Consider the following 27,264-nt stretch of genomic DNA (forward strand, 5'->3'; position numbering starts at 1 on the left):
CCCCCTGGTTGTGTGCGCATATATGCGACGACGTTGCACAGAAACCCGTCTATAAAGACGCTTAAAGCAGATAATCTGTCATGTGTGAGGCTGACATGTCAGAAAATGTGTGTTTGAAATGCACACACGTTTCCACTCTTAAAGTCATGATTTTGAAAGTAGCATTCCCTCAGTGCTCCGTCTGCACCCACCCCCTCCCCGTCTGTGCTCCCTCTAAAGCCACGCCCCCTCCCCTCTGTGCTCCCTCTAAAGCCACGCCCCCTCACTTACATGCACGAGCGCCGTGGCTCCAGAAGTGGACCTCAGCTCATGTTTTGAGCGTGGGCTAGTCCACACAAGAGGTAGAGAGTGAGCAGGGAGACAGGGAGGCGTGTGATTGGTTCATCAGATTGGTACCTCGTGGCAGACATTGGTTGAAGTTTTTACAGACTTACAAACTGATACAGATGATGGATTTTCTTTGTTCCTTTTTCAGAGAACATGAGTTATTCATTTCTGTCAGGACATAAAGAGTCTGGAGGAAATTAAGACTTTAAGATGTCTTACCGTATTTTAGCTCCTGTTTTGTTGAGTTGCCTTCATGTTGACTTTTTCTTTTTTAGTGTAAATCTTGTGATGTGTCCTCTCGTTTTGTGGAGCCTTGAGCCGGGCTGTGACACTGAAGACGGTTCAATAAAAACACGATCTAAGAAATGATCCTCTGCACACATTATAATCACGTGTTCCCACCAGATAAAGTTACATTCTGCAGAACTTCTGGGGCTCCAAAGAAAACAGATGTATGTCCCACAACAACAACTAAACAGCTGATTAAAAACAGGACACAAACAACATCTCAGATCAGCTTTTTATTTTCATTTCTGCAGAAAACCCACAAAAGTACGGAATAAAAATCATAGTAACTATAAGTGTTTCTCTATAAATTTAGGTTATACTAGCTCTGTTACAATAGATTTATTTATTAGAGTTACTAAAAGATAAAGAAGCTCGGGGGGGAGGTGAGTCGTGTGCGTAGCTTATTACAAACCTCCAGACAAGAAGAGAAAGGAACACAAATATTTAAATAAATGCTTTCAAAGAAAACTAAAAGCTGCGGTGACGTAAACATCAGTGGTTCATCCCCAAACGTGAGAACGCGTGTGATTAATAACCTCAAATACAAACAGGTAGTGTAAAGACAAAGTGTGCAACTGATATATAAGGAGCCGGAGCGAGCCAGCGTAGTGTGAACGAGATGAGAAACTTAAAAAATACTACGAACTGAGAGTCTTAAAAGCAGATTTCTGTTTGTAAATGGGGGAAAAACGGCCAAAAGGATTTCTTTAATTGTTTCTGATGCAACAAAGAATTGTTGATGAAAATGTTTTTACTTGTTTTGCAAAACGCCACAGATTTGCTTTTTCCAGGTTTGAAGTTTGAGTATTTTTCAGTTTGATATGTACGGAGCCCCAAAGAGGACAAAATAAATAAAATAAGCTCATGAGCTGCCGGTACTGACCCGTGAGCTCGAGAAGGTATTGCATGTGTACCAGAGAGTTTGTGGTGCTCATGAGAACGTCTCTCTCCATCACTAGAAATGATTGAATGTGCACCAAACGTTCTCTGAAAGGCTGGGATACGATAAGCTTCATGCTCTTTTGTCTCCTCTGTTTGCTGAAGATACCTCAAAGACTCTCAGGTGAGCACAAGACGATCTCAGATGAGCATGATTAAACTGAAACTGTGACCACAGATTGAAACTCCTTACACACAGATTTGTAAACTGATGGCTTTTTATGTTTCTCTCACTTTAGCCGTCTGAAGCTCAATACATTCCTGTGCATGTCCCTTCAGGGGCACCGTAGATATGTCTGTTTCAATCCTTTGCAAAACACAGGTGTCCCTGTGGAGTCTATTTTTTTTACTTTCTGATATTTAATCCTCCTCTGTGAAGTGAATTATGTCCAGATTAGATGGACCAGGAATTTAAACATCATCTGCAGCGCGGCTTCGACTTTCTCCTCGACAATCTCAGATCAAAACATCCGAGTTATCAAGTGAAATCTAAAGATTTATGAGAATTAATTCCCTGCATTCTGTCAGTGTTTTCCCTCTTCTTCTTCTTTTTTTTACAAACAGAAAAATATGATTTCAAGACTCCTCACATGAAAATGATCCTTCCATCCAGAGCTCAAACTTTCTTCTCAAACAAACTGAATAAAGTGTAAACCAGCCGGCTGGTTTACAACATCCTAACTCTTCTCCTGTTTCTGTCAGAGCTTCAGAAACATCTCGTCTTTCTGCCTCTGTGGTGTTTGATCGTCAGCTGTAAACTGACAGAAAGTAAACACCACAAGAGGAAAGACTCAAGCTAAATAAAACCTGACAGCAGGCCGTTGCTCCACCAGGGGGCGACAAAGACTTTAAGAGTTCAAGCTGCTGCAGGAATCCTTCAACACTTCCTTCATCTCGACTAAACGTGAAACCAGAGCAGCCTGTACCACAAAGCGGCTGTTTACGTCACGCTTTGTTTAGAACTTCAGATGGCTGCGAAAGGAGACAAACGATCTCTCAGGGATTTGAATCCTTCATGCAGACGGAGCAGTGCAGCGTATGATGCAGTGGGATCTCCAGTGAGGCTACACCTGCACACTCAGAGCAAACACAATAAGACACACAAAAAAAAAACAAGAAGTTAAAGATGTCTCCCTCCTCCCCGTCACCAGCACGCTGTCGGTGCTTCAGGCTCATTGGAGAGAAACTCGAGAGGCACAAAGTGGTTCAGCTGCGTTTTCCCCCGATCAACAGGGAACGGCTTCAAAACAAAAACTAAAGTGATTCAGAGTTTCAGCGTCTTCACAGCTGCTCTGCGGGGCTCAAACTCGCCACCTCTCTCAGCGCTGGAGAGAGACCTAGTTTACCGTTTCAGTTTGTGTCTGATTCACTTTCATAAAGGACAAGACGATGTTTCAGAAGTAAACGTTTTAAAATGTGACACTTTGAACGGGCGCGGTCGCCTGACCATCAGCAGAGTAAGCACAGAGCATCAGTGATAACCATCGACTGTATATTAGGATGGACGGAGCAACAGCCACCTCCAAGTGAAGCCAAAAAGATTTAGAGCTCCCCCTGCTGGCCGGCTGCAGTATCGGTCATAAAGCCGCCTCCTCCATGTTAACAGATGAGACACACCAGAGATCTGTCCTCAAAGTTCTTATCATGCAGATTTATCAGTGTTCACTTTTGTTTGAATTTTCTTATTTGACGCAAAAAAAACCCTGGCCTGATTGACAGCTCTGTTGACCAATGAGGCTCCTGTGTCATTGAACGTTCCATAACCGTGAGCGTCTGCTGCAAACCTTTGCCTTTCCTTGACCTTTTATTGGCAACTTAAATGTGGGTTAGAGGAGGAAGGGGCGGGACGTTAACTCCACCAGTCAGATCTCCTAGTTTCAAACGACGTCGGCAGTGCAATATGTCAGCGCCCGTTGCCGTGGTGTTTTGGCTTCAACTTTGTTAAAACGGAAGGAGGCAGAGATGTGTCGTCCATGTTGATAAACAGTCGATGGTTACAACACACGGATGATTCTACTGTCTGTATCTTCTCTGTAATGTTTAAATCAGGGGAAATTAAATTTAGAGCACCTTAAACTAAAAATAACACGAGGCAGTGTTACAGAAACGTTTCTTTGCATGTGGCTCGTTCACTCTGAAAACATCTGAGCGGAGTGCAGACGAGCAGACGGACACAAACTTCACATAAAGTGCAAACTGACGAGGTTCTCTTCTCACGGCGTCAGACCGGCTGAAGCTCCAAGAAAACCCCGGAGACAGCAGACGAGGCGATCCTCCTGCTCTCCGTTTAGTGGCTCTCTATCACCACAGGCTCATAGCCGCCTGCAGACACCCTGCAGACACACACACACACAGGGGTCAAAGGTCAGCTGGTAGTTTCGACACATTTGAAGACGTGATGAAAGCAGAACTGATACAGTAAAACTGATACTAAAACTGAAAGTGACCGATTGAAAAGAGGAAGAGAGAGAGAGTGACTCATAGTTCTTTCAAACATGCAGAAAACTCCTGAAAAACTCCTGAAAAACTCCTGAAAAACTCCTGAAGTGTTCAGTCTGAGCGTCATGTGATCACACAAACATCTGAATGTTTCTCTCTCCACCTGAAGTTTCTCCTCCAGCCTCCTCATATTTATCCTGCAGAAAGTCAGAGTGAGCTGATGTGCGAACACAGCAGGATATAATCAGGAGAATTCACCTGGAGGCAGTGGCAGGGGCCAGTGGGAGGGGCCAGTGGGAGGGGCCAGTGGGAGGGGGTGGTGACCTTTATTCCCTGTGATCGCTGCACGACCATAGACTGTCTGCACGCCACCTCTACCATCTCCGTGCTCTAATGAAGTTATCTAGATATTTTCAGGATTTCGGATGTGAAAGCGTCTCTAGGTCGGAACAGAAAGGGGAGAGAAGAAAAGAAGGAGAAATAAAAAAATGTCTGCTCACCTGTTTCCGAGCCTGATGCCGCTGAGCGCAGTGGTTCCATCTCTGCTGACGAACAGACGCAGGTTGCTGTCTGAAAACCACAAACACAGAAACACGGTGAGCAGAGCGGTGAGGAGGAGGAACACGAGGAGGAGGAACACGAGGAGGAGGAACACGAGGAGGAGGAACACGAGGAGGAGGAACACGAGGAGGAGGAACACGAGGAGGAGGAACACGAGCAGCGTTCACCTCTTTAAAAACAAAGATGTCCCATAAACTTTTTACAGGAGGACACTCTCTGGATTATTTCTGCAGCGCTCGCCGTACCTTCAGTGTTGTGAATATCTGCAAAGTTTTGGCTTTGCACGATTTTCTCCACGATGTCGTCGGCGTCTATGCGCGTGTCGTTCACCCAGGAGGGGTGACTCTCCACCGAGTCCTGCTTCCTCCTGAAACACAGAAGAAGAAGTTCAAGTGTCAATCAAAATGCCCTGAGCACCTCAACCATCCACTGGTCTCTGTGTGTGTACCTGGGGGGCCTGTTTGGGGGGTGGACAGGCCGCGGGGGTCTTGGAGGTCTCTCCGGACGTCCGGCGTCCCTTTCCCCCTCTGTGGGCGTGTCAGTGGTGAAGCCCAGCCCCCCCGAGGTGCTGCTCCCCGTGGAGGTGTTTCTGCGGTGTGTGAGGTCTGACAGGCTGGAGGAGCAGGAGTGCTCAGTGCTGTAGCCTGCAGGACAGTGAGGAGACATCAGAGGAGACATCAGAGGAGACAACAGAGGAGACATCAGAGGAGACAACAGAGGAGACATCAGAGGAGATGACAGAGGAGACATCAGAGGAGACGACAGAGGAGACATCAGAGGAGACATCAGAGGAGACATCAGAGGAGACAGCAGAGGAGACATCAGAGGAGACGACAGAGGAGACATCAGAGGAGACGACAGAGGAGACATCAGAGGAGACAGCAGAGGAGACATCAGAGGAGACAGCAGAGGAGACATCAGAGGAGACAGCAGAGGAAACATCAGAGGAGACCACAGAGGAAACATCAGAGGAGATGACAGAGGAGACATCAGAGGAGACCACAGAGGAGACAGCAGAGGAGACAGCAGAGGATCAGAGGAGACATCAGAGGAGACATCAGAGGAGATGACAGAGGAGACAGCAGAGGAGACAGCAGAGGAGACATCAGAGGAGACAACAGAGGAGACATCAGAGGAGACAGCAGAGGAGACATCAGAGGAGACAGCAGAGGAGACATCAGAGGAGACAGCAGAGGAGACATCAGAGGAGACAGCAGAGGAGACATCAGAGGAGACAGCAGAGGAGACATCAGAGGAGACAGCAGAGGAGACATCAGAGGAGACGACAGAGGAGATAGCAGAGGAGACATCAGAGGAGACAGCAGAGGAGACATCAGAGGAGACGACAGAGGAGATAGCAGAGGAGACCACAGAGGAGAGAGCAGAAGAGACATTAGAGGATGAGAGGAGACATCAGAGGAGACAGCAGAGGAGACAGCAGAGGAGACATTAGAGGATCAGAGGAGACAGCAGAGGAAACATTAGAGGATCAGAGGAGACATCAGAGGAGACAGCAGAGGAAACATTAGAGGATCAGAGGAGACATCAGAGGAGATGACAGAGGAGACAGCAGAGGAGACCACAGAGGAGACCACAGAGGAGACATTAGAGGATCAGAGGAGACATCAGAGGAGATGACAGAGGAGACAGCAGAGGAGACCACAGAGGAGACAGCAGAGGAGACATTAGAGGATCAGAGGAGACATCAGAGGAGACAGCAGAGGAAACATTAGAGGATCAGAGGAGACATCAGAGGAGACAGCAGAGGAGACCACAGAGGAGACAGCAGAGGAGACATTAGAGGATCAGAGGAGACATCAGAGGAGACAGCAGAGGAGACCACAGAGGAGACAGCAGAGGAGACATTAGAGGATCAGAGGAGACAGCAGAGGAGACAGCAGAGGAGACATTAGAGGATCAGAGGAGACATCAGAGGAGACATCAGAGGAGACAGCAGAGGAGACATTAGAGGATCAGAGGAGACAGCAGAGGAGACATCAGAGGAGACATTAGAGGATCAGAGGAGACATCAGAGGAGACATCAGAGGAGACAGCAGAGGAGACATTAGAGGATCAGAGGAGACATTAGAGGATCAGAGGAGACAGCAGAGGAGACATCAGAGGAGACATCAGAGGAGACGAGGTGGGGGTGTTACCTGAGATCTTGCTGTGCTGGCTGGCGTAGCTCGAGTTACGAGAGTGACCGGACTGAAAGACGTCTGCAGAACCGGACTGGTTCACTTCAGATTCTTCAAGGAGACCTGCAGCAACAAATGATGAAGAGAACAAAACTTATTTTATTTGTAAAGGGACCATGTACAATAAAGAGAGGAGAGACGAGAGAGGAGAGAGGAGACAGCAGAGGAGAAAGGAGACAGCAGAGGAGACGAGAGAGAAAAGGAGAGGAGAGGGGAGAGGAGAGAGGAGAGGAGAGGAGAGAGGACAAGAGAGAGGAGACAGGAGAGGAAACTCCAGAGGAGAGGAGAGAGGAGACAGGAGAGGAGAGAGGAGAGGAGACAGCAGAGGAGAGAGGAGACAGGAGAGGAGAGAGGAGACAGGAGAGGAGACAGGAGAGGAGAGGAGAGAGGAGACAGGAGAGGAGAGAGGAGAGAGGAGACAGGAGAGGAGAGGAGAGAGGAGAGAGGAGACAGCATCATGTCAGAGGAGAAAATGAATCATTTTAAGTCCTAAATCTTTTGCAGCCTCGGACATGAAGCCATTTTTAAAGTTGAATTTGTATTCAAACTGATTTGTCCTCAACATCAGCAGCTTGTTTTATTTATGAATGAGGAAACTTCCTCCAGCAAAATAAAACCCAGATGTGGAAGTCTGGACCGGTCTGGTTGTTGTCTCTAATCCGCTCAGACTTTAAAGATAAACTTGAATGATCTAGTAATTGAACTTGGAGTGACACGCTGTGAGAGACTCGTACCTGAGCTGATGATGGAGGGTCTCGGTTTGGAGGCCCGGCCCAGAGAGACCCCTCCAGCCAGGATGTGCTCGGCCGTCCCCTCCCCCTTACAGTCCAGCTGCAGGGTGTGTTCCCGGCCCGGGATGGAGATGGACTTCGCTGTGCTGGGAGGCCTGCAGGACGCAGAAAAAAACAGATTCAACGAGCTCCGATTACTTTGACTCTCCTGACTGCAGCGAGAGTGAGTCACAGGACGGAGGAGCGCTGACATCATCAACGACTCATAATCAGGTCAAAACGACCAGGACGCCAGGACACAAGGGGACTCCTTGAGGAAGTGATTACAGATCATAAAAAAACACTTAAACAGGATAAAAACCTGGATGATCAGAGACTCTGCTGAGAGCCACTAACCCCAAACAGACGTCTGATTGGCCGCTTCATCAACAACCAATAACATCTGCAGAAGACGTTTGTCTTCACTCTTTTCAAATGTGTCTGAACATCCAGCTGACCTTTGACCCCTGTGTGTCCGCTGTGTTCAGCAGATGAAGATCAGAGGAGGAACGTTTCATTTCAAGCAGCAGTCTGGATGAAAGTGGCCAAGTGGCGTTTTTGTTTCCGGGCAGAAAAGCGATTTCAAGATTTTTTACTTGAGCGCTCGCACGAAGATGGAAGAGCGTTTGGAAGAAGAGACGCTGGGCGCTCTCTCCTCTCTCGCTCAGAAAAAGACGCTAGGTGGACACGGGGACAAAGTGGGGTCTTTTTGTGTTCTGTTGCCGTGGTTTTGGTTGCTAGGTGACAGTAATCGGATGGACCATCGAGAGATCACTGTTGTGATGTTTTATCTTTTTAAGTGAGGGGCGGGCGATAAAATCGTGTTCTGTGAAGGCTTGTCCATGTGCACACTCACGTTTTAAAACACGGATCTCCAGACAGCAGGGTCATCCCGATGATCACCTTTAAGAAACAACAGAAGAAGAACATTGTTTTACAAACTCACATTTTAGCACACGTTCTCTCTATTCTGATATTCTCTGTTTCCCCAAATCAGGACGGAGCGTTCCCTTTTATCAACAGAAAACTCCCACAGACGAGACGGAGGACCATTTCAGTTAACCCATATGCACACATCGGCAAAACACACACACACACACACACACACACACACACACACACACACACACACACTCTCTCTGTGTCACTTGGAGGTCTGCTGATATCTCTGCCATAGTTACGTTCATGACAGGAAGATGGAGACAGAGAATGAGATCAATGAGATCGATGAGAGTCTCTCTCTCTCTCTCTCTCTCTCTCTCTCTCTCTCTCTCTCTCTCTCTCTCTCTCTCTCTCTCTCTCTCTCTCTCTCTCTCTCTCTCTCTCTCTCTCTCTCTCTCTCTCTCTCTCTCTCTCTCTCTCTCTCTCTCTCTCTCTCTCTCTCTCTCTGGTGAAGTCATTGTAAGATGTCCGGGAACACTTCGGGGGTAGATTCCCGTTAAGCTCCTTGACGTCTGAGTCTGAACTCTCTCTCAGAGGAATCAGATGACTAAACTCCTCATGACTGTTTTGGCTCTGTGTTTGGCAGAGCAGTTTGTGTTTACGGCCTCTGGGGGGCGCTGCACAGACGTTTGATTCAGCTGCAGCTTTTTACTGACTGCACTGAAGGAGAACAGGTTGATTTACTTTTTCTTCACAGAATTTCAGGAAGTTGGGAAAAATAAAGCATCAATAATAGCAGAATGATAAAGTGATATTGAAGTCTTATTTTCAGCTGTAGATGGATCTTATCTTAGGACCAATGTGTGACCAATAATACCACTGAGCTAAGAAATATCAGACCAACACCCTCCTCTTCACATCTAGAAATATGAATACACACTTTTATCCTCTCTCGTCTACATTACTGTACATGTCTCTATTTCTGACCTCCTTGTTCCATGTTTCACCGCTCGTCCACTCATCTAACCTCGGCCTGCTTTCAATCCCTCGCTCTAACTTAAAAACTAAAAGGTGATTACGCTTTGTCTCTCGCCCTCTGGGATCTGCTCCCGCAATCCATCAGATCTGCAGAATCTTTGGACCGTTTCAAAAAACTGTTGCAGACGAGACCTCGAGAAACTCTCCTCCACTTCCTTCTGCGTTTGCCTGATCTTAGTTTGACCCCGTCTGACCCTGTGATTTCTACGATTTAGTTTGTTTGCTTTCATTTGTGCGGCACGTATTAGTGCTACATGGATACAGTTTCACTTCCTGAAGTCTTGAAACAAAAGCCCCTCCAGCAGTTTTATGTAACAAAAGGAAGAACTGGTCTTCAACCTCTCCTCTCTGGTTTCCTCTGAACACATCGGTGGAGTGGAAACAATCAATGCAAAGGTCAGAGTCAGAGTTAATGATCGAGCTTGCTTTAGGCACTGAGACCTGCTGAAGGTACAGACGGTTAAAGAGACATATTGAAGAACGTAAACACTAAAGTTCATCCTGTGTTCTGAGCTCGACATTCCCTCGTTCAGTCTCGTCACCTTGAGTATGGAGTTGTCCTGCCGTGTGTTCTTGGTGTCGTATCCCTCCAGCAGACAGCAGCGCACGGTGGAGCCCGAACCCGCAAACTCGGCCATGTTGAGGTCTGTGAAGCCCAGCTGAGGGCGAGAGACAGAGACAGAGAGAGAGAGAGAGAGAGAGGGCGAGTTAAATCTAGACTCACTAATGGAAGGCTTCACTGGGATTTATTTTTGGCAAAGTGTTTTTGAAGAGATGAGAGATCTCTGCAACGCCCGTTCACGGCTTTCCCATCACAGGCTTCTGAAGGTTTTTTGTATGAATGACAGGCTGCAGGGACCACGAGACAAAGTCCACAGACTGGTACTTTTAAAGAGTCCCTGGAGGATATTTAGATCCTAAACAGTTAGCTGATAATAGACCTTTTTCAGACCAGATAATAACCCCCCCCGTCTCGCCTTCAATCTGAAGGAGGAAGCGTGATGGGGGGACGCAGGGGGCGTGGGAGCGGGGGAGTGCAGCGCTGTGTGTGTGTGTGTGCATGTCTGACTGTGTGTGTATGTGGAGCTCCCGCTCTCACACTTCCAAAACACAGCAATGCAACGTGAAGTCACAGACCGGGACATCGATGTTACCCTGTTGCTAAACCAATATAAATGTTTTTAGGTGCTGTTTTCTCCCGCTGGCTGGCTCCAGCGATCCCACCTCGCCCCTGTGTTGCCTCTGAGGAGGGGATCACTTAGCCCCCCCCCCCCCCCCGCGACATTCATATTGAAATACAGACGAGACAGGGGCGAAAAACATCCTGCCAATGCTCCATTACAAGTTTCAAACTTCTTTATTTAGGACAATAAAACAGCTGGTACAGGTGTGACAAAGAAGGGAAATTTACTAATCAGGCCAATTAGAGAGGCTTCTTCTGACCATCAATCAATACATTTTTATTTGTATAGCGTCAACTCATAACAAGTGTTATCTCAAGACACTTTACAAAGAGCAGGTAAAAGACCTTACTCATTGTTATGTTACAAAAAGCAGGTAAAAGACCTTACTCATTGTTATGTTACAAAGAGCAGGTAAAAGACCTTACTCATTGTTATGTTACAAAGAGCAGGTAAAAGACCTTACTCATTGTTATGTTACAAAAAGCAGGTAAAAGACCTTACTCATTGTTATGTTACAAAGAGCAGGTAAAAGACCTTACTCATTGTTATGTTACAAAGAGCCGGCCTATCCATCATGAGCACTTTAGCAAAGCAGCTAAAGTTACAGTGGTAAGAAAAAACTGCCTTAAAAGCATGAAATACTTGACAGTTAAGTGACTCATGTCCTCCACTTTACTGATCATGAGTTTAATGTGTGAGCGCCGTTATTCTGCAGACATTTCAAAGGTCTGAGTTGTTCCCTGACCTACATGCAGCCTGAGATAGCGACCCTGCTTACATGACCCTGATCACTAAATAAACCTCACAGCTTCTTCTTTTGTCTGCACCACATGTTGTTATTTTAAATTAACTCTGCAGCTTTCTCCAGCTAAAGGTCCCCATTCTTCCCCCCTCCAGGTTTCCCTTTCTTTAAGCAGCTCCTGTTTTCATAGGTGAGCGTTCAAGGAAGTCGACTTCTAAGGAGGGAAGCGAGGTAAATTTAGACTGGAGGAAATCTAAATGGAGAAACGTGGGAAACAAGAGGAAACGGTTCCTGTTGGGCCGACGACGTGCAAGGACCAAAAGGTAGTTTATCTTTATGAGAGATGTGGCCTTGTGTTTTATTCACGAGCGAGCACAGTGACCGTCAGCGAGCCGTCGGCGGGGGTGTTCTGCTGTTTCCGAGAATATGTGAGCGTATAAAAGTCGGCTTGTAATTTACAGTCACGCCCTGCGAACCCAGCGTGAACAAGCGGTTAGAAATGCTAATATTTACATGAAGAGGCTTTAAGTTTACAGGCGCTGACATGAACTGGTCTGTTACCGTGACGACGTGTTTATGACACGGAGACTCGGGGGGTTCTTACCTTCGAATATGCTTTTCCTCCTTTGAGTTCCTGCAGAGAGAAAAAAACAGGAAGACAGAAAATGAAGCCAGAGAATCCAAACTGATCCGTCCTCATATTACACAGTCAGGAGATTACAGGGCGCCAAATTACAGCTTCAGACCTCACTCGTGGTTATGTTAGAGCAGACGCTCACACGGGAGGTTTCACCATCGAGACGACGCACAAAAATAACCTGAGAAGAAGTTTGTGTCTCCAAAACGTCTTTAAGCAGTCTGACAAAGAGTCAGCTTCGTCTGTAAGAGGACGCAGTTCACTGGTGATGATGTGCGCCCGACCCTCGAGGGTTAATCAGAAACACAGCAGCAGAGGTTCAACATTACAAAGCTGCATGCTGCGTCTTTTCTCTACAGAAGATGTTTTTCATCATGGTCTAACCAGAAGAAATCAACGTTAATGGAAGACATTTTTCTACATCCCTAATGTCGTCCCCTCCTGGGAGCTCCTGAGCTCTCGGCCTCTACTCTCTAACGATCCTTTAGTTTTGGTTTACACAACACATCGACCGACCATTTTCTCTTTGACTCTTAATCTCCTGAATATCACAGAGTAACCCGTCAAATAAAACTCAGATTTGAACTCATTGGTCCGGTGGTGACGGTGAAAAGCTCTTTTCAGTGAGTCTCTGATCCCCGAGCTGAATCTCTTCACAGTCACGTCTCATGTTTGGAGGCTCGATGCCGGTTGCATCTTCAGAGGAGCTGCGTATCGTAAGTAACACGACGACGGAGACACTGCTGTTTCAAAAACTTTGCATTTTATAGTCACCCAGGAACACGCGTCGTCGTGTAACAAAGATCCTAAACGCAACAAAAGGTTTGAGTTCCAGCTGAAATCGTTGTTGTGTCGTAAACAGGACCTGAGGCCAAGAGTTTCAAAAGACAGGAAAGCGTCCTGTGACACTTACCAGAGAGACGTACATGCTCAGTCCATCTGGTCTACATTAAAGATCTTTTCCACACGTGTTTGATAACGTCACCTGAGCGATAAACGTGTTTAATGTATATCTATGTATATCTATCTAACTTAGATCTAAGAAAGAAATCGGTTGATATATCGATATCTGATTTTTTTCTATTCCTGATATAGGCGGCGTCGGTATCGACCCCAAAAATCAGTCTCGCTCGAGTTTTTTAAAGATTTATTTTTGGGCTTTTTGTGCCTTTAATTGAGAGATAGGTGGATAGAGTGAGAAATCAGGGAGAGAGAGAGAGCAGGGAATGACATGTGGGAAAGGAGCCACAGGCTGGATTTGAACCCCGGCCGCCCGCTTGGAGGACTACAGCCTCCATACATGAGACACGCGCTCTAACCACTGAGCCACCAGCGCCCCAGTCTCGCCCTAGTTTTGACTCATTAGGAGCGTAGTTTTCGTCACCGCCGGTTCAAAGACCCCCTGCTGATCTGTGTCTCTGCAGCTTGAGGAGTCCTACCTTCCTGACTGACAGCCTGCAGACGGACGGATCCAGGACTCCCGTGTGAGGGTTGGCGCTCATCTTGGACACGAAGGTGAACCTCTTCCTCCAGCGGACACAGTTCTCCTGAACCTCCACCCTGTGAGGAGACACAAACAGGAAGTGATAAATCTCAGATGAACACTCACATGGTGCCTCTATGAATGATTCAGCAGAGTCATTAAGGAGGGAATAAAAGAGAGAAACATTAAAGTCTGTTTCCACACAGATCAGAGGTCAGGCTCCCTGTAAACACATCAAAACCTATCATTACGATTCGTTCTGTCCTCGGACGCCAGAACAGCACATTTTTTCCTGTTATATCATCGTGTCTCAGCCTCGTGATGCAGGATGTCCACGGAGAGAAAACATGTTGTGAGCAACGTTTTCCAAAACGGACCCGACCAGCGAGCTGATTCTCATGGCTTCTGACACCAGAGACATTCTGTTTAGGACATTTAGAGGATTCCAGTGATTTCAACCACAATACTGAACTTTACATCACAGCACACTTCAATAGAGTCAGCAGCTAGTTCCTTCAAAATAAAACACAGACTTATGTAGGGGCCTTCAAAATAAAACACAGACTTATGTAGGGGCCTTCAAAATAAAAGACAGACTAATGTAGGGACCTTCAAAATAAAAGACAGACTTATGTAGGGACCTTCAAAATAAAACACAGACTTATGTAGGGGCCTTCAAAATAAAACACAGACTTATGTAGGGGCCTTCAAAATAAAAGACAGACTAATGTAGGGACCTTCAAAATAAAAGACAGACTTATGTAGGGACCTTCAAAATAAAACACAGACTTATGTAGGGGCCTTCAAAATAAAAGACAGACTTATGTAGGGGCCTTCAAAATAAAAGACAGACTAATGTAGGGACCTTCAAAATAAAAGACAGACTTCTCATTGTCCCTTCTGGGCCTCCGTACATGTGTGGTGGTGACTGTGTCTGCAGAGACTCTGTCCTCTGACTGGATTGTACTGTTCTGCTTTGTGACGGTTGACTCGGGACGTTCTTTTGACGACCTTAGAAGCGTGTAATGCTAACACAACCAACATTAAACTGTATCGTGTTTGTGTTGTGTCCTCATGTCGTCCTGATATTAACTCACAAACAGGAGACATTTCTGAACACTCCTTTTCCTGCACGCTCCACCCAGCACCCTGACCTCCCGCTGTGACGTGCATGTGTCTACAAAACGTGCAGTCCGAAGATGAGAAAATGCCAAACTCAAGACTCGACAACAATCTCTCGCAGGTGATTTAATTCCTCTCTCTCTCTCGAGTTACTTCAGTAGCCGAACGATACTGAGGCTAAAAACGGTGCTAAAACAGGGAGACGCCCACTTCAGCATGTTTAAGAATACTTACAGGTTCAAAAGGAACTTCAGAACCCTCACATGCAGGTCCTAAGTATCACTACAGGATCAACACAGCTCAGTGAATAACCACACGTCTAAGTTAAACACCACCGTCTTAAAGAGCGCCGTTCATTTGAGTAAACGTCCCGTCAATCACCAGAAAACCAGCCAAGTGTTTCTCCTCTTACATACCAAACAGGTCATTTTAAAATGTTCTTTGGATTCAGTCCAGACATGGACATGCTGAGAGGGAGAATTTCAGCCTGAACATTCAAATGTTTCTGGAGACATTTAAACTGCACGACGCCTCTTTTAATTCCAACACGTATAAATCACAGACTCACGGCTTCATGCTGAGTGTGAGTGAATCTCTGCTCAAAGAGTGAGAGAGACGAGTGAGTGTAAGAGATGTTTAAACTCCACCATCATTAATAACTAGTTATTTAAATATCTGTTCAAATCGTTTAAGGTCCAATCAGTGAGCTGTGTAGAGAGCTAAATGATAAAGGTATCTTACTATCTGATCATTAAGGAAACATGTTGAAGTGCTGGCTTCTCTGACAACAATGCAGCAGCCAGTATGTCCTCCTTCTAACTTTAGATTCTGCTCCTGAATGCTCTGGATTTGTTTGGACCAGAGAAGGTAGGCGCTTTTAAGACCCGCCCCCACACGGCCGTTTTGGACGCCCCTCGGTTTGTCAGATATGAGAGCAGTTATCAGGTCAACAGGTGTTGCAGCGATGGAAGCGGTCAAGAGAAGTGGTTCAGATAGAAGTGATTGTACCCGACCTAAAAAGCCTCTGCATGTTTCTAATAAGCTCCACGAGCAGAAACGTGCTCAAACTAGGATCAATATTGGAGATGCTTTTGAAAAATGGAGAGAGGTTAGAACACAGAAAGGTTTACAGACCCATGCAGAGCTGGATAAACACTGAAGCTTCAGAGTCCACCACATGGTGACCTGAGTGAGCATCCACTCTAGAGAGGAGGGGGGGACAGCTCTCTATGATGTTTATAATTCAGACTGCAGTACCCATTTTAAATATTTGATCCTTAATCAATAATAAAAGTTTAATTTGATTAATTAATTTGAATTTAAATCAATTCTAGAGTCAAAACAAGCAAGTGAGAGATTCAGCATCAGACAGAAGGAACACACACACACACACACACACACACACACACACACACACACACACACACACACACACACACACACACACACACACACACACACACACACACACACACACACACACACACACACACACACACACACACACACACACACACACACACACACACACACACACACCACAAAGCAGCAGCTGCTCCTCTCACCTCCCCTCCCCCTTCATCATTATCCATCTAAATGTGCCATCATTGGATTTTTAGCACTTCTCTTCTTTTCATCCTTTTTCACAAATCAAGGTGACATTTGCAGAAAACAAATAGGTGCAAGCTTTTTATGGATTCTTTTTGATAACACATTTCATAACAGCAAACATCAGCGCCTGTGGAGCGGGGCATACAGGCGACCACTTAGTAGGAAAAAACAGGATTCAAGATTCAAGTTCTTTTGCTCTGAAACGAGGAGCAAAAGGAGGTAAAGCCTCCGACAGAATCAACACTGATCAGTCTGTGTTCCCTGCAGTGAGTCGTGAGTCAGGAGTCTTTGAGGTTTGATTTAGGAATAATTCAAAAAGTTGAGGTTCTGCATCAAGGAAACACAAAACAATCACGATGTCTGACACCTACAAAACAAACACTTGGAGAGAGAGCCGTGAAACATGGTGACCTCACGGGGAGGATTTCTCCTCGTCTGTTTATCCCTGGAAACAAGAGAGGTTCTCAGAAGAGCGGGAACACACACACACACACACACACACACACACACACACACACTGAGCTCTTATCAGGACCCACACTAATGGTCATCTAGTGTGTAGCAGGGAGCGTTCCAAACCACATTCCTCAGTCCAGATGGCTTTGTTCAGACTCCATGGAAACCTCACACTCCTCGGCTCCACACGGCCGCTCGGCCTGCCAGCAGCTCGGAGGAGGAGGAGCGGCCGAGCGGCCACAACAACACTTCAGCCGCTCCGACAGTTTTATAGGCCGTCTCCACGTTCGGGTTTTTATTTCACCTGCGACCTTTACTCTTGTTCTGTTCACTCCATGTATCCTCACACGTTTGAGTGTTTGTGCAGGAGGAGGATGAGGAGTAACATTTAACAGAAACCAACAGGAGTCTGTTTCTGCAGCTCATTATCCAAACTCAGACTTTACCTCCCTTATTTAGGAACCAACGGCCACTACAAACACATTTAAAAAACAAAGAAACAAATGATGCTGCAATCTAATAACTTCCTTAGGCCCTGTGTCCACCTGCCGTCTTTGTTCTGAGCGTCTGTGTCTCCATAGTTTTCAATGAGTAGAAAGCGGCCGCCAGGGGAAAAAGTGCAGCACCCAGCATCTTATTTCTGAGCGCTTCACCTTTGTTTGAGCGGCTTCTCCGAGTTGAAAATCTTTCAACTTTTCCAAATCTTTCCAGATGTTTGATATTCCCCATATAGTTTTGTCTCCTACAGATCGTCTCTTGTACTCACAGCGTCCTCGCTCCGCGTCTGATCGGGAAATAAACGATCTCAAATATAAAAAAAGTTTACACACAGTAAACAAGTAACAGTTAAAAAGTAACGGAGCAGTGTCGCACATACAGCGGCCGTTATCCGCTTTACTGCCCTGTAAATATAACAGGTGGACACGAGGACTAAGACCTTCATGTCATGATGTCAGAATTTTTAACTTAAATTTGATTCTAGTAAAAATCAAACGCCATCAATGTCGGTTTTGATATCACGGGAAAACAAGTAGAAGTTCTCTGTTCCCAGTGTTGGCTAATTCATGTTTTTAATGCAGACAAAGTCCTGCACACATTCCTTTTGATTCTCTTTGTGTGCCTTGTTTTTTTTATAATTGAACACTAAACTTAACCCTTGCTCTCAGTTTTGCAATGCATTTGTTATTTTGCAGTTAATCTAATCGGTGCGATGAAGAAAAGAGAAACTTACAGACACGGGAGGCGAAGAGTTTAATCAGAAGAAAAAGAAACATCTGCTCTGGAGGTTATCGTTGTCTACTTTGTATGATGTGGGTGTTGTTGCACATCTTTTAAGACTTCCAACAATAACACAGAGAAGCTGTAGAAGCAGGCCAGAGAGAGAGAGCAGACACTGGAGCCGCTCCTCAGAGTGATAACGCCTGCACAGTGCCACACAAAGCCCCTCATTGTGCACGTCCTCTTTCATGCAGTCGTCCTGCAGGCCTCATTTTCATCGTCTTGTAAGCTTCAGTCGAACCGAATCAGTGCAAATCACACACAAATTTAAACTTCATTTCTAACCGCCCAAAGCCGACCAGAACCTGATGTTTCCCACTCACACCGCCCTGCAGAGAAAGGAGGAACATCGGGTCACTGAAACCTAAGAGAAGAAATCTACTTTACAATGTCTCAGCTGTTAGATCTCCTTTAACCCTTTAACTCCCTCTGTACAAGACACCTCAGCTGTCTGCTCCTTTATATTCCTTCTTTTATTACCATCCCTATTATACAGATTTATGAATGCTAATGTGCGTCTGAATTTCCCCCCTGGGATACATAAAGTGTTTCTGATTCTTGTTCTTGGTCCTGTGGGAATATTTGTGTTTTTGGCTTATTGTTGTGTCACAGAAGGCAAGGCACCATCGGACGGAGCAGAACCATGGCAGAGACAGAAAGCTGCACACACAGGTCCTGTGGAAACCGTCAGTAAGGACAACCATTAAGGAGCTGGATCATATACAGGAGGTCTGTCTTTCAAGGGTTAAAAAAGGAGATCTCCAAGAACAAGCTCAGCCTCAAAGCTCGCATCATTTAACAACAGAGAGCAGATCAGAAGTCTGCAGGCGGATCGGTTTCAGCACAGCTGGAAGAAAAATGAGTTTTATATTTACAAGAACAAAAACTGGAGCCGAGTGAGACTCTGACATCATCGACGATTACACACACGATATAGAGAACAGGCCGAGGGTCAAAGGCCGAGGGCGCCGACAAGAGATGGAACCAAAGATTTATGTTTCTGTATAAAACACAAAGTCGATAAGAGAGGATTTACATCGATATGAAAACCCAGACAGCAGAGAGAGGAGGCTTAAATCAGGAAGAGGAAGAGAGGATGAGAGGAATTACTTCACCGAGGACAAACTCGGGTTAGAAAGACGAGCAATAAGCGTCCCCCGGCTCATCTCGAAACAGGGAAGCTGAGGTTTTTAATGGTGTTGAAGGAAACCGCAGGGCCACAAGGACAGAGAGGAGGAACTGGTTTCAATTCACAACATGCAAACTTCGGTGACGTCATCAGCACCTTTCTGAAAAGTTGAAATATTTTCAACTTGAGCGCTCAGAGCGGCCGCACACAAAAAGGAAAAAAAGACGCTGTGCGCTGCACTTCTTTCCAGGCGGTCGCTTTCTGCTGCTGAAAACGCTTTCTACTCACTCAAAGATGCTGGCGCTCATTAAGAAACGCGAGGTGGACACGGGGCCTTCTGCTTTGTAACCCTTCCATCAAATAAAGACGATATAATGCTGAGCCGCCTCAACAGAAAGGAGGAACCAGCTCATGATTCAACCTTTCACCTGCTGCAACAAACCTGCAGCATGACACGTTTTTAAAACCGTCAGTAATCGAGCTGTTCCTGAATCTGACGGGTTCTCTTTCAGTGTTTTGGTTAGCACGTGTTGTGCAGAAAATTAAATGAAGGAAAGTCAGAAAATGCAGCAACACAGACGAGGTCTCCGGTGTGATTCAGACAAACTGAAGCTGCTCCTCTAAAGTCATCAGAAAGCCTGCAATGTAAACAAAAAGCCCCCTGATTAAAACCCCCCTGCAGGACCCCCCGCATGTGATGACTCAACATGTCAGCAGCACCGTGTTTGGGATGGTTATCTCCCGTCCTGACCGAGGGGCTCCGGGCCCCCGGGTCGCAGCAGAAACACAAACAGCAGCCGGGACGGGCCGGGTCGTCAGATAAACAGAGCGAGCAGAGCGCTGAGGAAGCAGACGGACGGTGACGTAAGGACGAAGCAGGGGGGGAAGCAGGGGGGGAAGCCGGAGGGACGACGGGTCACTGAGGATGTTCATGAACCAAAAGGTGACCGGGGGGGGGGGGGGGTGTCGATGCTCACTGACATTAAAAAAAAACCTTTGAACCATCCTGTGTGTCCTGCTGCAGAGAGAGAATCACTCCTCCCCTCGACCTTCAGATTGATCCTCCACTCAAATACAGCAGAGACGTATTCATGCTGGATACATCAGCAGAATCATTTAGACTCATCTTTAGTCAGGCCGTGAAAAAGCAGACGGGAACATGCTAAGAGGACTCTTAAGTTCCTGCTACTCAAAGAGCCACACGCTGCTTCAGAGAGACAACCTCCAACAATCAGTGTCACAGGAATCCACTTCTACTGAGGAAGAAAGATTCTGATTACCTGGACAGAAACCAGAGGAACAACATCCAAACACACACACACACCCACACACACACACACACACACACACCTCCCTCACATCCCAACAAAACGCCAACTGATGGAAAAAGTGAGATGAAAACAGGAAACAGCTGTTACAAAGTCCATCTCCAACTCTCCTCACAATCTTCTCTTCCTTCCTTTCCTCTCCTCTCTGCTCTCTGCTCACAGGACAAATGTTGAACGCTCACTTACATCGCACACACACACACACACACAGACGAGTGTTACTGTCAGAGAAAGTGGCGTTTCTGTCACCTTGTCCAAACTGTGAACACGGCGCTCCGCAGGGACATTTGGCTGACGGAGGTGACGTGGGAAACATCAGCACAAGAGGACGATCCGGGAAGGATTCCTGCTCTCTGTGACTCTTTGAATTAAAAACCTATTTCACAGGAGAACTGGACTCGTAGATCTGAGGAGGGGGAGGGGCTTATTGGATCACAGAGATGCTGCATGTTATTGGTTGTCTGTATTCTGCTCGAGAATCGATGAAAGGAGAAACCAAACCGTCGATTCAAAAGCTCATAAGATGACTCTTCTTGTTGGCAAAATGTTGGAACTAGAAGGAAAAATCTCTGCACTATTGAACATGTCAGTTGTTTGTCCATCACACCTCAGGGTGGAGACGTTGAGGAGGAAAAATCCGTTATTGCACCTTTAATACCCGAGTTGAAGCGTCTGCGCTGATTGGCCACAATGTGCACCCGATGGGGTTAAAGACGAGTGTTTTTCTGGGCCGCGCGTCACCACAGGGGAAGCGTGCTCCCTTCACAGAGTTTTAGAAGAACTGTGCTGGTTCCCAGGAGAACAACCGAAGGGAGTGAGTCTCCTGGGGGGGGGGGGCAGGTAAACAGGTAGCATCACCTTCAACGACACACTTTGTAAAGAGAACTGCTGAGTCATATTACTCCTACTGGCACGCACAGGATGACCCCTTAAAACAGCAGCAGAATAAAACCTTTATCACAGTCACTCAGGACTTCATCATAAAGTAACAAAATACAAAAACATGACATGTTATATTTTCATTCAATGCTTTGTCTCTCTCGTCTCTTGCAAACCTTCTGCAGCTTTCAAACATCTGTCGAGTCGATGCTATGGTAATGCTGGTGGTGCTTTATACTAAAGAGTCAGTGTGTTTAAACTTGACGACTTCTTTCCTCCCCTCTGACGCACCTTTTGCAAATCGGAATTGTGTCTTTCTGCTCAGACTCGGAGCTAAACATCCCCATTTCTCCATTATTCTGGGTTATAAATTTGCACATTCCTCCCTTTGCTTAGCTAAAAAAAAAAAGATATTTGACATTAATAGTCTTGTGTTTTGCAGAACTTGTTTTTCATTATGTGACATCATACAGCGGTTAAGTCCTTGTCAGTAACTTCCTGTCTCTGATCACATACAGTCCAGTTCCCTTTAAAGCCAAATGTAAACTTGCTGCTGCAGCAAGAGTTCATATGACGTAGACCCCCCTTCCCCCCCTCAGCTGACGTAATCCACATGTCTAACAGCGTGCACACTGGATGTGACAGGGGACATGTATGTCACCGTCCAGCGGGGTATGTGAAGCTCGATAAGCTTCAGGAGAGTATTCAGAGCTTCAGACTTCACCCGGGTCACGTTACAAAAATCTGACGTTATGCAACGAATAAGAGGGGAGGGTCCCGCATGCATGATGTCTTAAAAAAATAGAAGAATGCATGGATACAATTGAAGAAACAAAAAATCAGGACGAGAACAAAGCCATCGTCTTCATCATATTTCATATTTATTATTGTTGTTAAATATTAGATGGCGTGTGGTGACAGGATGACTCACTTCAAAACGTCCACAAGGTCGTTAAGAACAATTCAAACCACGTTAAGTGTTCCTGACTCGGACTACAGACACTCAGGAAGCTCTGCCAGCTCCACCCAAAGGTTCCTGGTACCTTTCAGGGTCCCCAGAAAAACCCGACATCCTGGAGCGGCATACTGGGAAAACACAGGCTGACGACATCACAGGATACTGGACGGGTACAGAGTCAGACTTCTGGAGCTGAATTTAGAAAATGAAGATGTTCCCAAAGCAGCGGTTTAAAGTATCACGAGCCATGTTAAAGGGTTATTACAATGTTTACAACCTCGCCGGTAATCTGAGCAGTTTTGGCAAAAGGGTGCTGATGCTGATCAAATGGAGCAGCTTTTTGCACGGTGATCAGACGAAAGGCCTCAGCGTGCACGACTGATGCCGGGGCGATTGGGCTGAAAAATCGCCCTGACTTTAAAATTAGACGACTACAAAATCTGGTCCAAATCTGCCTGAAATCGTGCAGTGGACGCTGAACTAAATCTAAAAGGTGTTACATCCAGCGAGAGAGTCAACAAACTTCCAAAGCTGCTGAGAATGAGGTCAAAGAGAACCAGGTGGTGTCTTTAACATTAATAAAATATCGTCTCTTCATGTCCTTTGTGATGTCATGAAGGGAAAATCTCCAAACAGCCTGTTTGAGCACACATTTTCTGAAAAGTGGAGCAGGCAGAAGACGAAGAGGATGGACTTTTTTTTCAACATTGGGGGGTTTGTAGACAGACCAGAGACACATGTTAGAGTTAGAGGAACATGGTGAAGAGGATTTTGTTGTTTTGAGTCACTTTTGCTGCAGACAGGAGGGAAAAATAGGCCAAAAAAAACAGCAACCTATAAGCTATAAATATCTGTGAGCAACGTTAGTGAAAACAAAAACAAGGTCTGTTGTGAAATCTTTCTGAGAGGAAGAGAAAGGAACTACACTGTGACCCCCTGGCCTGTTCGATGGCCACGTCTGGCCCATGTAACACAAGAACATAAGGTCTGTTATGAAATCTTTCTGAGAGGAAGAGATCTGTGCAGTGAAAGTCTGAGTGATGAACCACGACACCCGAGTGTCTTTCCTCTCCTGAAGAAGGGTCTGGGAGAGACCAGGATTTTAATGTCAAACTACTTTACTCAGTTAGATTTTCCAGGTCTGTTTGATTTAGAAGGGGGGGGGGGGGGCTCTGTGGATAATGTGGCTCTCTGTGAAATCCTTGATTGATGAACCCTGAAGGACGCTGAGTGCTGAGACAAGAGCTGACTGCAGCTTCCTCCGCTCAAGACAGGCGAGGAGAGACATCGATCTCAAGGTGAAACTGCTTCATTCAGTGTTTTTTTCAACACTTTTAGAGGGTCTGTTAGATTTGAAGAGGAGGAGACCCTCTGTGGATATTCAGCTCTCATTTCCAACATTGTGAATGATGTTTCAAACAAACGATTATTTGAGAATTGGTTGCTAAAAGTTGATCTTTAATGCTGATCCTCATTTTAAAACTCTGCCTAACTCCCGGAAAGTTACAGATTATGAGGTAAGCGTATGTTGGAGTCATCCCATGAGGAGTCTGCAGAGGGCGCTAAACAGCTTGTTCTGCAAATCACTTGATAGTTCCCCGATACGAAAAAAGAGTTTCAGCAGACAGCTTCAAGCCTCTACGCAAGCTGCTGAAACCTCTGACATAGACTCTCTTCTCCCAGAGAGCAGCCGTCCTCTGGCAGCCCTGCAGCGTTCTGAAGTGCTGGCTTCTCTGACAACAATGCAGCAGCCAGTATGTCCTCCTTCTAACTTTAGATTCTGCTCCTGAATGCTCTGGATTTGTTTGGACCAGAGAAGGTAGGCGCTTTAAAGACACGCCCCCACACGGCCGTTTTGGACACCCCTCGGTTTGTCAGATATGAGAGCAGTTATCAGGTCAACAGGTGTTGCAGTGATGGAAGCGGTCAAGAGAAGTGGTTCAGATAGAAGTGATTGTACCCGACCTAAAAAGCCTCTGCATGTTTCTAATAAGCTCCACGAGCAGAAACGTGCTCAAACTAGGATCAATATTGGAGATGCTTTTGAAAAATGGAGAGAGGTTAGAACACAGAAAGGTTTACAGACCCATGCAGAGCTGGATAAACACTGAAGCTTCAGAGTCCACCACATGGTGACCTGAGTGAGCATCCACTCTAGAGAGGAGGGGGGGGGGGCAGCTCTCTATGATGTTTAGAATTTAGACTGCAGTACCCATTTTAAACACTAGGGGTCAGAGTTACACACTGCTCCTTTAAGTGTTTCAGAAACATGTTTTAGTTTACTGCGAAGCTTTGCCAGAGAAAGTCTGTGACCGGGCTGCCTTTTCTTTTCCTGCTTCAAAACAGACGACGGTCTGGATGTGATTTAGTCTCAGCTTCAGAATCATCAGCCTGAGTCTCCTGAACTCATTTTAAGTAATATCTTCAACACTGTCTGTTTGTGTGAGAGAGGGTTTGAGTTCCTCTGTGAACATGTGAGTATACGGTGTGTGTGTGTGTGTGTGTGTGTGTGTGTGTGTGTGTGTGTGTGTGTGTGTGTGTGTGTGTGTGTCTGTGTGTGTGTGTGTGTCTGTTGCTGCATCTAAACAGGAAGTACACACATTCTGTCCACGTCACCAGATCTGAACCCTCACTGCAGCCTTTCAGTTTCTTCTTCTTCTTCTTCTTCACCTAACATCGACCTCTCTGAACTCACTCACACCTTCCTCTCAGGTGTCTTCACCCTCTAGCTGCTCTAACTTTTCCTTTTTCTTCTTCACATTGGAGAACAGAAATCCCCTCCGTCTTCCCTGGACTTTTTATTTCCACTCCTGGCATTAAAGAAATATTTCACAGCTTTCAGTCTACCTCCAGCTGGATCCTCGCAGGGATTCTTTTTGCTCTGAAGATTTCTGGAACAGCATCAGCAAAACGTCTACTTCTCCTTTAAACGTCAAACAGAAAGAACGAGACACAGCTGATAAAGCCTGAACTCGTGCACCGCTGAAAGTCAGGTTTTTTTTTTTCCTCCTGCCAAATCAGGATGGAGACCAGATGTTTTCAAAAGCTGCACAGAGGAGGAAGAGCTCCATCTGTGAATGTGAGCGTCTGCAGAGACGGAGAAGCTGCTCCAAAGATATTTTTACATCCTTACCTTTACTTGTTAAGTGTATTTAATCTGTTCAATTCCCACCAAATGTTCGTCTTCTTATTGCACAATAAGTGAAGAAGCAGAGTCGGGTTTTCTGACACAACTTCCCCAACTACCAAGCTGCTCGGAGAGTGAAAGCGGCACCACTAGTATGAAGATCAACTTTATAAGACCGACCAGCCTGGTTCAAAAAACCAAATAGGTGTGATTAGCTCATGTCTGGATGGACACACACTGTACGGGGGGTGAATGTTTTGATGACTCATCAGTTTTGATTTGATGAAGGATAAGAGTTATTCACAATAAGGCGTGTAGCTGACCTGATTGACAGGTGGGCGCGGTGTAACGGTTTGTCAGGAGGTTTAAAACCCGCCTCAGCTCCAGCTCTCAGCCTGTCGTTAGGTTGACTGAAAGTTAGACTGAGACAGCATTTCCAGCATGGAGACCGCCATCGATGTGGTTGGTGTTAACTCAGGCTTTGTACATTAATATTTACAGTCTGTGGCTGGGCGTTATTTCTTTGCTGCATCTTTAACTGATCAGCTTTGTATGCATGTAAACATCATCAGCAAAACTGGATAAATAAAGAAAAAAAGAAATCAGGACAAACAGCTGATTTTATTCTGAAAGGTGCTGAGATGGGAAGTTTTCATAGACTTCTGGAGTCTGCACAGAGAGTCAGATGGAGACTCTTTGAAGAACATTTGGCTTAAATCCGAACTGTTTCTGTTAAATTGAAATAAGATGACTTTAAGGATATTAGGAGATCAAAGTCAAGACAGAAACTATTTCTCTGAACTTCCCCATCTGAGCAGAAAACCTCCTGAGGGGTTTTGTGTACTTCTGATTTAATTCTTGTTTATTTTTGTGTTCCAGATGTTATAAATAAACAGCACTGTTCTACGTTACATCATAAAAAAACTGTAAAATCACAGTCTGACCCGAGGGGACCGAACACAGACGCCCTTTGTGTCGGAGGATTATTAAAAAGATTACATCATCAAAAACAAGACGACCCAGAGTGAACCCGGGTCGCTTTTTTCACACTTAATATCTGTACACAAAGTTTAATCCTGAAAGCACATTTAGTCACTGATGTTGTTGAAGCTTCAGAAAGTAAAGCAGCAGCCATCTTTGTTGTTTATAAACCCCACGGATCAACTCCTGTGATTGGCCGGACCTGAATCAGGTCGGACAGAAATATGACCTTAAAGAGGAAGGACCACAAGAACCAGCCGGAGGAAACTAATCAGAAGCTTGCAGATGAGACTTGTTCATGGGTCCAGTGTGTAGGTTTGTATAAAAGTCGTAGTGGAATCTCGGCTCACATCGTACGACTGAATCGTTTACGATGCGCGACCAAAGCTCACTCAGGACGGAGTGTTTACAACCACCACAGACGGAGGATGAAGTCAGATTAATGTTTATTTCAGTCTGATTTCTAAAAAGCAGACAGGGGCACAAAGCTAACTAGCCGCTAAAGCAGAACAAATATCCTCCATCAGCTGGAAGTCTGCAGATATTTCCAACCAGCATTTTTTTGTATCTTCACATCAGGTGGGAAGACGGATTGAACACGCATGCCCTCTGTTGAGATGATGATTTTAGATGCTTGTCGGGACTCATCCAAAACGGTCGGGGGCGGCTGATCAGGCCAAGCTCGAGCATCGTGCCTCTGTGTACACTGCACGACAGAAGACGCGCCATCAGGTCAAATTTTATTTTGTCCTCTCAGATTATAAAAAAGGACAATCGTTCCATTTTCTCAAAGGCCCTGAACATCTCAAAACCCCAAAAAGGTCTTAAAAACACCACAAACTTGAAAATGCATGAGTTTTACTGACATGAGCGTCAGCGGGTCACAGACGTCACAACTCTGAAGACG

At 45.8% G+C, this 27,264-nt stretch overlaps 2 protein-coding genes across 2 annotated transcripts in view; both read right to left on the reverse strand.

The window, feature by feature from the left end:
- Positions 1–835: 835 nt before the first annotated feature.
- The window catches only part of eeig1a (estrogen-induced osteoclastogenesis regulator 1a), a 30,617-nt gene continuing 4,188 nt past the window's right edge, over positions 836–27,264 (reverse strand). The window contains exons 3-12 of the mRNA XM_065951969.1: positions 13,445–13,566; positions 11,973–12,002; positions 9,985–10,101; positions 8,379–8,425; positions 7,487–7,638; positions 6,711–6,815; positions 5,003–5,198; positions 4,800–4,921; positions 4,494–4,563; positions 836–3,887 (exon numbers count right to left, since the gene is read on the reverse strand). Coding sequence (XP_065808041.1) covers positions 3,842–3,887; positions 4,494–4,563; positions 4,800–4,921; positions 5,003–5,198; positions 6,711–6,815; positions 7,487–7,638; positions 8,379–8,425; positions 9,985–10,101; positions 11,973–12,002; positions 13,445–13,507 — 948 coding nt within the window. The 5' untranslated portion in view covers positions 13,508–13,566 and the 3' untranslated portion in view covers positions 836–3,841. The remainder of the gene's footprint in view (positions 3,888–4,493; positions 4,564–4,799; positions 4,922–5,002; positions 5,199–6,710; positions 6,816–7,486; positions 7,639–8,378; positions 8,426–9,984; positions 10,102–11,972; positions 12,003–13,444; positions 13,567–27,264) is intronic.
- mmp11a (matrix metallopeptidase 11a) overlaps positions 3,897–27,264 on the reverse strand; it is a 193,741-nt gene continuing 170,373 nt past the window's right edge. The window contains exon 9 of the transcript XR_010665532.1: positions 3,897–4,365. The gene's annotated coding sequence lies outside the window, so the exon portion shown is untranslated. The remainder of the gene's footprint in view (positions 4,366–27,264) is intronic.

This window comes from Labrus bergylta, chromosome 2, assembly GCF_963930695.1.
Source record: "Labrus bergylta chromosome 2, fLabBer1.1, whole genome shotgun sequence".
NCBI classification, from domain to species: domain Eukaryota; kingdom Metazoa; phylum Chordata; class Actinopteri; order Labriformes; family Labridae; genus Labrus; species Labrus bergylta.